The sequence below is a fragment of the Rhinopithecus roxellana genome, chromosome 2 (assembly GCF_007565055.1).
Source record: "Rhinopithecus roxellana isolate Shanxi Qingling chromosome 2, ASM756505v1, whole genome shotgun sequence".
Lineage (NCBI taxonomy): Eukaryota > Metazoa > Chordata > Mammalia > Primates > Cercopithecidae > Rhinopithecus > Rhinopithecus roxellana.
The window spans coordinates 132,667,350-132,679,362 of NC_044550.1; the positions used below are offsets into that span (position 1 = coordinate 132,667,350).

Below are 12,013 nucleotides of genomic sequence, written 5' to 3' on the forward strand. Positions count from 1 at the left end.
GGTGTGGTGGCTCATGCCTGTAATCCCAGCACTTTGGGAGACCAAGGTGGGAGGATTCCTTGAGGCTAGGAGTTTGAGACCAGCCGGGGAAATATGGTGAGACCCCCCTCTCTACAAAAAACAAAAAAATTAGCCAGGCATGGTGGCACTCACCTGTGTGCCAGCTGCTCAGGAGGCTGAGGCAGGAGGATCGCTTGAGCCTGGGAGGTTGAGGCTGCAATGAGCTGAGCTCATGTCACTGCACTCTAGCCTCTGGGTGACAGAGCAAGACCTTGTCTCAGAAAACAAAACAACAAAACAAAAACACCACACCCATGTGTAATAATGGTTGTTGCTTGTAAAAATGTAAAACCTAAAAACCTATTTATTATATATATTTGTCCAAATGAACCAAAGCCCTTAAAGTTCACCAGGAAAAAGAGAATAAAACATGTTTCTGAAGATCACCGTGTCTGCCTCATTGTCATCAAATGCAGTAAACTGCAGGTTATAATGCATTTGGTGAAGCTGCAATTGGAAGGACAGGTGATCCCCAGGCACAGAAATGAGGTTGAAGCAAGAGAGAAACAGGCACACTTCAGGCCCTAGGTACCTGTGTTCAAAAGCACTGGCTACACGATGTGCCCCAGACCCTGGGCACATTCAAATTCAAAGACAGTGTGCCAGGTGTCACAGATGCAGGCAGTAACTCTATTGAGGGGCATCTTCCATGCCAGCTATTGTTCTGAAATAGAACAGTGTCACCGCCCTGATGAAGCTTACATGTTAGAGCAGGGAACCTTCAGAAAACATATAAATATGTCCTGTGGTGATGTGTTTGGTGGGTAACAAAAGGCACTGTGCTGCTGGTAGACACGTAAGATGTAGGATGAGGCTGGAGTGAGGATGAGGCGACCCAGACTGCAGCTGAATCTCCGGTCCACTGCTGACTGACTGACTTTGTAATGTTTCACAAGTCTCTTCACCTCCCTTTACCCCATCTATAAAATGGGTATACTCAAGAGTAGCTACCCCATAGGGATATCACGAAAATTAAATGAGTCGATACCATGTCAGATGGGCTGAATTTGGCCCATGGGGTGGGCCACAGTTGGCTGATCCCTGGGTAGATTTCTGTTGCAGCAAAGAATTCTCTGAAATGTCGTTTAGTTAGGAGGGTTATTAGTGAGTGCTCTTGGGATCCACCCCTGTGGGAGGGAAGGAAAAGAACCAGGACGGAGCAAAGGAGAAGTCGAGCTGTGGTGAAGGCTCAGCAGATGCCTCAGCCAACTCTCTAGGGAGTTCTGAAGACAGTGTGACAGGCAGCCTCTAAGATGAGTCACAGCAATCCCTGCCACCTGGCATTCAAGCCTTTGTAGAATCTCTGTTTTGAGCGTGGGCCAGAGTTACTGACTTGCTTCTAGTGGACGGAATTCTGCAGAAGCGGTGGGATGTCGTGGCTTCCACTGTGTGCGCCCTCTCTCCCTCTCAGCATTGCTCAGCCCGGGGTTAGCAGACACTGTGTCGTGGAGCAACCCAGTGTAAAGGCTGTGTGGTTTAGGACCGAGGACTGGCAACAATCACAAGCTTGATTTTGGAAGAGATCGCCCCTCACCATCCCAGTTGAGCTTTCAAACTGCAGTAGCCCAGCCAACATCTTGACTGCATCCTCAAGAGACCTTGAGCCAGAGGCACCCAGCTAAGCCCCGCACAGCTCCCCGGCCCATGGAAACGGTAAGATAATAAATGTTTGTTTTAAGCTTTAAGTTTTGCGAAAATGTGTTATGCAGCAATGGGCAACTAGGACAGTCTGATGGCTCTTCAGAGCCCTCCCCACGTTGGGGTGAGAGGACTGGGCTTTCTATCTATCTCTGCAGGGATCAATCATCAAATGCAGCTGCTCCAGGAAGGACGTGGTGACAATCTCTAAAGATGGCTGCCGGCTTGGGGCTGTCCCAGCAGCTGGAATAAGACTTCACTCCTGAAGGGCAATCTGAGCCATGTATCCTCCACAGCTGTCAACGTTCTGAGGCTCTAGACTGTCCCCTGCTTAAGTTCACCAAGGTTTGTAGACGCCGTTAGAGCCAAGGCTGGCGCGAAGGCTCCCGTGCTTGGATCACCTGCTTATTCTTTTTCATGTTTGGCCTCTAAGGAGTCCATATATTTTTCTTCCAGCTCAAGTCCTGGACAGCAGCCGCGCATGGGACGGTCGCCCTGGCCGCTGGCCACCGGGCCCCACGGCGTCGTCCGTCCCTGGCCCCGCTCCTCCCTGAGCCTGCGGCCCGGGCTCCCTCCTGGCGGACCCTGGGCCTGGCGCGAGGGGGCGCGGACACACAGAAGGGGAGGTGGGCACCGGGCCGCGAGGCGGGTGCGCCCAGGACCCTGGGTTCCGGGTCCTGCGTGCTGCGCTCGCCCAGAGCCAGGAATGCTCGCCTCCGGGTGGGGCCCTGAAGCCATAGCGGGGATCACCCCTCTGTCGCCTCCTGAGGGCGCGCGCCTCCTGACAGGGGCTCTGACCTGGTAATGTCAGAGCTCGGGGAGCTCTACCGCCTCCTGGCACCCAGGTCTCCTGGTCAAGCCTCCGCGGGCCTCCTCCCTGCCCTTCTCCCGGGCTGATCCTACTTTCTTCAAAATTCTGGCCGGGCGCGGTGACTCACGCCTGTAATCCCAGCACTTTGGGAGGCCGAGGCGGGCGATCACGAGGTCAGGAGATCGAGACCATCCTAGCTAACACAGTGAAATCCCGTCTCCACTAAAAACACAAAAAAACTAGCCGGGCGAGGTGGCGGCGCCTGTAGTCCCAGCTACTCGGGAGACCGAGGCAGGAGAATGACGTGAACTGGGAGGCGGAGGTTGCAGTGAGCCGAGATCCCGCCACTGCACTCCAGCCTGGGTGACAAAGCAAGACTCCGTCTCAAAAAAAAAAAAAATTATTTGTGGGTGATGCAGGTTTAGGAACCGCTGCGCACCGACGGCTTCCGGCGCGGCCTAGAGGTGATGGGAACAGATCTGAGGAAGGTGGCTCCGCCTTGGCCTTGCAGCGCCTACCAGGCCTCCCGCTCCCTGCTCAGAGCGGCTCTGGCCGGGCCACGCACGCTCACACAAGCATTCACGGACACTCATCATGCCCACTCACACACACTCATCCTCTCACACACACTCACACTCATGCTCTCACGTGCCCATTTACACACTCACGCTCACACACATGTTCACACATGCTCACATACATCCGCTCACATTCATGCTTACATGTACATTCATATGCGCTCACATACACACTCATACATGCTCACATACACATTCATGCTCACACTCTCATACTCACACATACACACACGCTCACTCATGCTCACACACATACAATCGCTCACACTCATGCTCACACGTGTATGCACTCTCTCATGTGTGCTCACACGCTCACACTCATACATGCTCACACATACACATACTTACACATGGTCACTCACACACACATTCACACTCACACTCATGCTCAAGCATGTATGCGCTCACACACACTTTCAGCCTCCAGCACTGTAAGGAACCTTTGTTTCTAAGCCCCCCAGGCTATGACATTCTGTTACAGCAGCCTAGTGGGCTGCAGCACCTCCAGATGCCTCGCTGTTCTTTAGGTCTCCACTGAGAGCCTTCTCAAGTCCAAGGCTTGTTTTGTCTCTTCAGCAACCTTCGGCAGCACCCCATTGCCAGATATGGATATCTCTTTCAGTTATCTTTCTTTTTTTTGAGATGGAGTTTCGCTCTTGTTAGTTACCCAGGCTGGAGTGCAATGGCGCGATCTCAGCTCACTGCAACCTCTGTCTCCCAGGTTCACGCGATTCTCCTGCCTCAGCCTCCCGAGTAGCTGGGATTACAGGCGCCCCACACCACGCCCAGCTACTTTTTGTATTTTTAATAGAGATGGGGTTTCACCACATTGGCCAGGCTGGCCTTGAACTCCTGACCTCAGGTGATCCACCTGCCTCAGCCCCACAAAGTGCTGGGGCGCCCGGCCAGGGATCTTTTTATAGAGTCTCCACAGCATGACAATTTCAGGGGAGCCGGACTTTGCATATGGTGACTTTGGCATCCAAATGTACAAAACCCAGGAGAGTAAGCATCAGAAGTCCCATAGCATCTCTTTGCAGTATCACCTTCACAACGTCCCACCAGGCTCAAAGGGAGGAGACAGACTCCACCTCTTGATGGGGATGGCAAGGTTCTGGAAGAGCAGGTGCAACTGTTAGTAATTGCACTGTGGCTGTTTCTTAAAAATACAAGGTGCAAGACACCACGTTTTACTGCCCCACCTGGCTAGCAGTGGACATGGAGACAGCTTTGTCGTCATGGCTGTGATGCATCCCACACTCCAGTGGTTCGCTTTTCCTGTACCAGACACTCCATTATGGTTGCTGCCTTTGGTGGAAGAATTTAGCCTGGCTCAGAATTCTGTCGAGCCCAGAATCTTACCAAACCCAGAATCAACATTTTTTCAGATAAATAAATAGTAAATTATTTTATTATTCCTAGACTATTCATGTAATGTGGGCTAAGTAACACACAATGTGGTCTGACCAGTTATTATGTGTAATGAGTGTTAAATGGAATGTGGAACTTACCCAGATTTTCTGATTTAACTCTGATAGATAGAAATAAATTCCGCTTTCTATGTCTTTGTGCTGTCGTTTGTGTAAAAGAGACCATCCTTTGCCATAATTAAGCACTTGAGGGAAGTGCATTCTCCCAAATGGACTGAAAGTTTACAGATGTGAATCACACATGATCGGTATGAACTAAATGGCATCCGAAAAGGTGAAATTAAGGACTTTTTTTTCCTTTTGCCCTGGTTACCTCTGTCCGCATCCCCTCTTCTCAGAGTCCGATGTGGCCCACAGCTGGCAATAGCTTTGTAATCTTGATTGTAAAATGTACAAGCTGGCCGGGCACAGTGGCTCACACCTGTAATCCCAGCACTTTGGGAGGCCGAGGCAGGCAGATTGCTTGAGCTCAGTTCAAGACCAGACTGGGAAACATGGTGAAACCACACCTCTACAAAAACTACCAAAAAAATCAGCCACGTATGGTGGTATGTGCCTATAGTCCCAGCTATTTGGGAGGCTGAGTTGTGAGGATCACCTGAGCCAGGGAGGTCGAGGCTGCAGTGAGTTGTGATCGCACCACTGCATTCCAGCTTGGGCAGCAGAGCAAGACTCTGTCTCAAAAAAAGAAAAACAGGACACAGAAAAAACTTGGGTTTGGGTTGCAAAAGGGGTGAGAAGAGGTTTTGGAGATACAAAAGGAGTAAATATTGTTTCCTGAAGAGGGTTCTTCCAGCCACAATTTCTAAAGAGAAAATCCAGAACCTCTGGGCCTCTGAGCAAGATCCCTTCACCTGAGACTGAGCAAATGAAGACATGGGGGAAAGAAGAGATTGGCATTTTAATGTATCTGGGATTATAATCCCATCTACGGGCATCAATTGGCTTTTGCTGCTGCATGAGCCAGCCTAAATCTCAGTGACAACAATAAACATTCCTCATGGTCTGCAGTTTGGTTGAGAGTTGGATGATCCAGGCTGGGCTCAGTAATGATCTGTGGGCCACCTGGTCTAGGCTAGGCCTGTCCAGGGCAGCTTGGTTCTCTGTTTCTCTCACCATCTTCCCAAGACCAGTGAGGTGACCCAGCCTGTTCTTCTCATAGCGAAGGCAGAGACGCAGAGGAAAGCGAGCCCAACTGCGAAAGCCTGTTTCAAACCTGTGCTTGTGTCCTCTCTGTGAACCTCTCATTGGCCAAAGCAAGACACGAGGCAAAGAACACGGATGCAGGAAGGGGTGGGGAATTGGGGTCACTTATACTACCTACCACGATCTGTGCCCACTGCCCCCATTATTCATGTAAAATTTGCCCACCCGCATCTAAGGACCCCCCTCCTAGTTTCTTCCAATCACAGCCTCAAGCAAGAAGTCTAGGATCTTGTGAGCCACATCAGGTCCTAATATGGCTTTTACTGGTCTAGAAGCTTATGAACTTTTTGAAAAGACAAGTTATTGTCCACTTAGACCCAACATACAGTGATGAGACAGGGACAGGATAAGGCCCATTGGCAAGGGAAGAATGAAGGGGTGAAATAGTAGCCACATAGCCATTTTGAAACTCGGTGGAGTCAACATTGCCAGGTCCTCTACTTTAAGGCTAGGAAATGTAAGGCTTTGGTTTTGCAACCTAGAAGTGGCATAGCAGCACAGGAGTTGGCAAACATTTTCTGTAAAGATCTAAACAGTAAATAGGCTTTGTGGGCCACATACAGTCTCTATCACATATTCCTATTTCTCCTTCTCTTTTTTAAAGATATGAAAGTCTTTCTTAGTTTAGGAGCTGCGGTTTGCCATTGCGCCCCACACACTGGCCTGCACTGACACATCCTTCTTTCTCTGTCACACTTCTGAAAAGGGCATTTTAAAATGCACCAATGTGGGCTACTGAACCTGCTTCTGCTGGTGGAAAGATTGGGAGTCTAGAAGTCCTTTGACACTTTGAACAGTTGCAGTCTCTTTCCATTCAAACTGGAGCATTTTTGCTAATGTGTTCACCTCGAAACTTTTGTGAGTTTCCATGTATTTTATTCCATTCCACTCATACCAAGAGACAATTCTTTTTGAGGTGTGTTTAGCTCTCTAGACTTAATAACTGCTGTGTTTGTCACATTGGCTGCAGTGAGATCGTGACATTAGGATTCCTGGGAGCCTGTGGTGGGCAGAATTTAAGACGGCTCCTCCATGATCTTCACTCTCTGGGTGAAAACCGTCAGTCAGCCCACACCCAGGATTGTTGATCAGTGCTGAAGGTCCTGAGGCTGTTTTTAGCATAGTCTAAAACTTAAGCAAAGCAGTAATTATAATTGAGCAAGCAAAATTGTCCTTTAACATGGAATCAATGCTGTTACACAATCACATAAGCCCTATCTTAGTCCGTTCAGGCTGCTCTAACAGAATACCAGAAATTGGGTGTCTTCTAAATAACAGAAATGTATTTTCTGAGTTCTGAAGGCTGAGCAGTACAAGATCATGTGCCAGCAGGTTTGGTGTCTGGTGAGGGCCCACTTCTGGTTCACAGAAGTCCATCTTTTTGCTGTAACCTCCCATGGCAGAAGGGGTAAGATGGCCCTCTGGAGTTGTTTTATGAGGGTGCTAATCCCATTCATGAAAGCTGAGCCTTCATGACCACATCACCTCCCAAAGACCCCACCCCCTAATATCATTACATTGGGGATTGCTTTGCAACATACGAATCTTGGGGGGACTCACATATTTGGACCATGGTGAGCCCCTTAAAAGAAGAGTTTTCTCCAGCTGGGAGCAGAAGGGGATGACAAAGAGCCTGGAAGGATAAGAAGGATCCGACATGCTCTTACTGGCTTTGAAGATGGAGAGGGCCACCTGTAAGGACCAGAGAGTGACCTGTAGGAGCTGAGAGTGACCCCTGGCCATCAAGCTTGGAGGATCCCCTTAATTTTCTGCTAGAAGTATACAGTGAATGAACCTAGACACAATGACATGCAGTGGGTGCTTAATAAAGATCTCTTGGGAAATGAGCATTAAAGCAACATTTACTGGGCTCCTGCTGTATGCCAAGCCCATTTCGAGCTGTGAGGAAACAGAGCAGAGGCGCTTATACAGTCCAGTGAAGAAAGAAATCTTCCAGAATGATTCATAAGGACATATTCAGAGCCTGGCAGGGCTGAGGAAACAGCGGTGAATCAGACCCACTTTGGCCTTGGGGTGCCCACGGTGGGTAAAGCCAGACTCCCACTCACACCCAAAGTCCCAGGCAGAGTGAAGCTTATACCTTTTGGAAAAAAGCAGGGGGAGGCTGGGTCACAGCCGTCAGCATCAGCACCTAGGCCGCAGCTCTGTGTTCCAGGAGCATCTGCCCGAGGTAAGAGGGAGCCGAGGCCCTGGCTGGGGGCAAATCCCGACGCTGTGAGGACCTGTCTTCGCGGAGCCCGGAATATTCTAACGGGACCACTGAATTCGGTTATTATTTTTATTTATTTATTTTGAGATAGGGTCTCGCTCTGTCACTGGGCTGGGGTGCAGTGGCACAATCAGGCTTTCAGAGCTCACTGCAGTCTCGACCTCCTGGGCTTAAGCAATCCTCCCGGCTCAGCCTCTCAAGTGGCTGGGACTACAGGCGCGCGCCACCACGCCCAGCTAATTTCTTGTGTTCTTTTGTGGGATTTTTCCCCTTCTTGCCCAGGCCGGTATGGAACTCCTGAGCTCAAGCGATCCTCTCACTTCAGCCTCCCGAAGTGATGGGATTATAGGCGTAAGCCACGCGCCCCGACCGGGTGTTTATGATTTAGAATGTTGGGAACTTAGAGCAGTGCTTGGGACACGGTTATCAGCGTCAGCTATTTCCTTAAACTAACGTGAAGTCGACTTCAATCTTCCAGCAGTGTGGCCCTAGAACCAATACCCAGGGAGCAGCGGCCCTAGTGCGGGTGGGGATGTGGGGTGCGCATGCGTGCGGAGGTACGCGGATGCGCGAGTGCGCGTGCGCGCGCAGGGCAGCCGAGGCGGGATCCCCGAATGCGGTTCTCGCTCGCTGCGTGGCGGTAAAGAACCCCGGGTGTCGTAAAAGGGCCGCAGTGGCAGCGGCCCGGCCGACAGCTGTTATCCGATTTTGGATGCCGTCCTCCTGCGAAAAGTTGGGGTAACCTGTTGCTAGTCCGTTCGTTGGTGACAGCAAGGCTTCCGCGCTCGGTGGGGCAGCCCCGCCGTGGCCCGCGGGCTGGAAGAGGCGGCGGCGTGATGCGGCCTGTGGACGCGGACGAGGCGCGGGAGCCCCGCGAGGACCCGGGCAGCCCGCTGAGCCCGGCGCCCCGCGCCGGCCGCGAGGACCTGGCCTCCCTGGAGCGCGAGCGCGCCCGGGCGCACTGGCGGGCCCGCAGGAAGCTGCTGGAGATCCAGAGCCTGCTGGACGCCATCAAGAGCGAGGTGGAGGCGGAGGAGCGGGGCTCCCGGGCCCCTGCACCCAACCCGCGCGCGGAGGCGGAGGAGCGGGTGGCTCGGCTGTGCGCCGAGGCGGAGAGGAAGGCCGCGGAGGCGGCGCGGATGGGCAGAAGGATCGTGGAGCTGCACCAGCGGATCACCGGCTGCGAGTGCTACTGAGGCGGCGGGGCCGCGCGGGGAGGAGCCGAGTCCGGCGAGGAGTGTCCCGCGTGGAAGGCGCTGGGCAGGCAGGGAGGGGAGCGCAGAGCCGTGCCACTCTCTCCGCCGAGTTGGTTTCATTCTTTTTTTCATAGGTAATTAGAGAAAATAATTTGATATGTTGTTGTAAAGAGTCATGACAACTTAAAGTATTTGCAGGACGTAGACCTGCTCTGTCAGTAGGTGGGGGAGAGAAGTGTGAAGCGGAGGTACATGCTGGAAACGTGTGAATGTTATGAGATTGGAGCGTTTGCGATGACCTTCCTGCAGGTGGTAGCATTGTGCACAGGTGGTTGGGTTTCTTTGACTCCCCGATACGGGAATATCAAGCTCAAAATTTATGTTGTGATGATGAATTTCTCCCACTTGTACTTTAGGTGGCCAACTGACGAACTGTGTTCACCTAATAAGGATTCCTGGCTGTTTGGACAGGCTCATACCAAGAGAGCCTTTCGTTTTGTCTCCCCTGTTTTTCTGCCTGCGTTTTCTCCACGTTAGCCACTCAATTTCCAGTACCATCCTGGCGGATGACTTCAGCATTAGATGGTCAGGTGTATTTTTTGATTAATAGGTGCATTCAGTTTGGAAAAGACAGCTTTTCATTAACGTCCCACGTAAAGGAATATGGCCTGTACGGTACGTACACTGCTGCGTGGTAATATTTGTTACTGTGATCTTATTGTATTTTCAAAGTTTGGAAGTATACATACCGTGTGCTTTGCAATTTTTTTATGCTTCCTGGAATTTGGGGATTCATGAGAGACTTGAGGTTAGAGTTCTGCAAGAGAGAAGACACTACATGATTGCAGCTGCCGCTTCAAGAACCCAAGCCCCAGTCAAGGTTGTGAATGCGACTTTGGATGAGATTGAGAAGGCCCAGTGGACGGTTGGTCTTGAAGAGTGGCAGTGTATGGACTTGAGAACCTCTACAGACCATCAGATCAAAGGAGGAGAGCTGTTTTGCGTGGTGTTTCGTTGTTGTTGTTTCTATAGCATTTTGCTTTCTCCTGGAATGTAATTTTCCCATGGCATGTTAACTGGTGCACATCGTGTAACCTGTCTGGTGAGCAACCTACAATTGGGATGAGTTCTAGGTACATGTGTTTGCTGACTTTGGGGTAAACTTTGTTAAAATTCAGTCTCTGCCACAAATGCATGTGACCTGTTCAGGGGCCCAGAGTGGCGGAGGAAGGAAAGCTTCAGGCTGGTCATGGGGGTCCCAAACAGTCATTTCAGGCTTAGATGATGACTAGCCTAGGTCATTAGAGCCCAGACTCCACAGAGACTAAAATCAGAGTTCTGCCTTGTTGTGATAAAGTTCGTTTGCTTGGAAGAACAAATGCTGAAAGCCAGTTTTTAAACTCTTTGTGCAGATGACCAAAGCAATTGACTTGGCCAGGAAAAGTTAAGATAAATAAACATTTTTCAAAATGCGTTTCTCCTTGATAGTGGTCACTGTCAAATGGAGGTGAATTGCTTCTGACTTAGGAGTTGTTCAAAGCCTGTAGCCCAGGATGGGGTTTGAGCTGCAGAAGGGGAAGAAAGCAGACCTAGGGTAGGAAGCAGGTGCCTCATGAGGCCATGTGGTCTGGCCCCAGCCTTAGGAGAGCTGAAGTCCATTCAGGCAACTAGTATCCCCTGTGACCACAGAGCTCCCCACTATGCCAGGCGCTAGGACTTTCTTGGACAGACTATCTAGTGGGTTGAGACAGGTCTGAAAACATAATTACAGTACAGTGTTCGCAGTGCTGGTCTTTGATTCAACACATAAATTGAGCACCTACAGAGGCTGAGGCTACCTGACTGAACAGAGTGCTTGTAAAATTGGATCTGAGGGCCAGGCATGGTGGCTTGTGCCTGTAATCCCAATTCTTTGGGAGGCCTGAGCAGGGGGATTGCTTGAGGCCAGGAGTTTGAGATCAGCCTGGGCAACATGGTGAGACCCTGTCTCTAATAGAAAAAAAAAGTTGGATCTGTTATACATAAGATGCTTAGTATTGTATCTGGCCATAGTAAGTGCTGCATAAGTATTTGTTAGATAACCCCTAAATGAGGAAAGCAGGAAAAAAATGATATATGTACCCATATTAGATAGTGTAAGTTATGTGGGGGAAAAAATGGCATTGGGGGATCGGGTGTGGGGTTTCTAGTTGATTTGCATGGTCAGGTGACATGTCTGATACGACATTTGAGTGAAGGCTGATGTGTGGAATATACATGGGTGTCTAGGGAAAGAGTCTTCTAGGCACAGGAATCAAGCAGGGTAAAAAGGAGAGGAACAGCATGAAGCCCCAGTGGGAAGGGAGGAAGTGGTGGGCACTGAGGTCAGAGGGAGAAGTGGCTGGATGCGAAGCTGGTAGGGGGTTGCCAGCAGAGGAGCGATGGGAGCTGACCATCTGTGAAGAGGTGGCTGCCGTGCTCAGGCCTGATAGTGGGAGACAAGGACAAGAGTAGGGGGCAGCGTGGGGAGTGGGGGGCAGCATGGGGAGTGGGAGGCGGCGCGGGGAGTGGGAGGCGGCGTGGCTAGTGGGAGGCAGCACGGGGAGTGGGAGGTGACGTGGAGAGTGGAACATAAACTGGGTGCTGGCGGGTGTGGACTGCGTTGGGAAGGTGCTGAGGGCCTGCCTGTGGACATGAGAGGATTCAGCAACAGTTCTGAGGCTCGGGACCTGAACACCTATTTAGTACCATTTGTCAAACAAACTGGGCCACTTTTGAAAGTGAAGGGTGGCTCTATTAATAGAAATTCATTTGGGACTGCAGATGTGAACAAGGACTTTCATAGGCAAAGAGGTGCTTACTCTGTTTGGTGGGAGGACTTAGGG

The 12,013-nt window shown here is 50.9% G+C and overlaps 1 protein-coding gene across 1 annotated transcript; it reads left to right on the top strand.

The window, feature by feature from the left end:
• The first annotated feature begins 8,345 nt into the window (after positions 1 to 8,345).
• LOC104667556 (putative MORF4 family-associated protein 1-like protein UPP) lies at positions 8,346 to 10,621 on the top strand. The gene is made up of 2 exons (XM_010370040.2): positions 8,346 to 9,283; positions 9,566 to 10,621. The coding sequence occupies exon 1, from the start codon at positions 8,790 to 8,792 to the stop codon at positions 9,147 to 9,149; it is 360 nt and encodes a 119-aa protein (XP_010368342.1). The 5' UTR covers positions 8,346 to 8,789; the 3' UTR covers positions 9,150 to 9,283; positions 9,566 to 10,621.
• The last annotated feature ends 1,392 nt before the right edge of the window (positions 10,622 to 12,013 follow it).

Excerpts from the sequence above, each read along its gene's own strand:
- LOC104667556 (XM_010370040.2), top strand. The coding sequence starts at position 8,790 with ATGCGGCCTGTGGACGCGGACGAGGCGCGGGAGCCCCGCGAGGACCCG.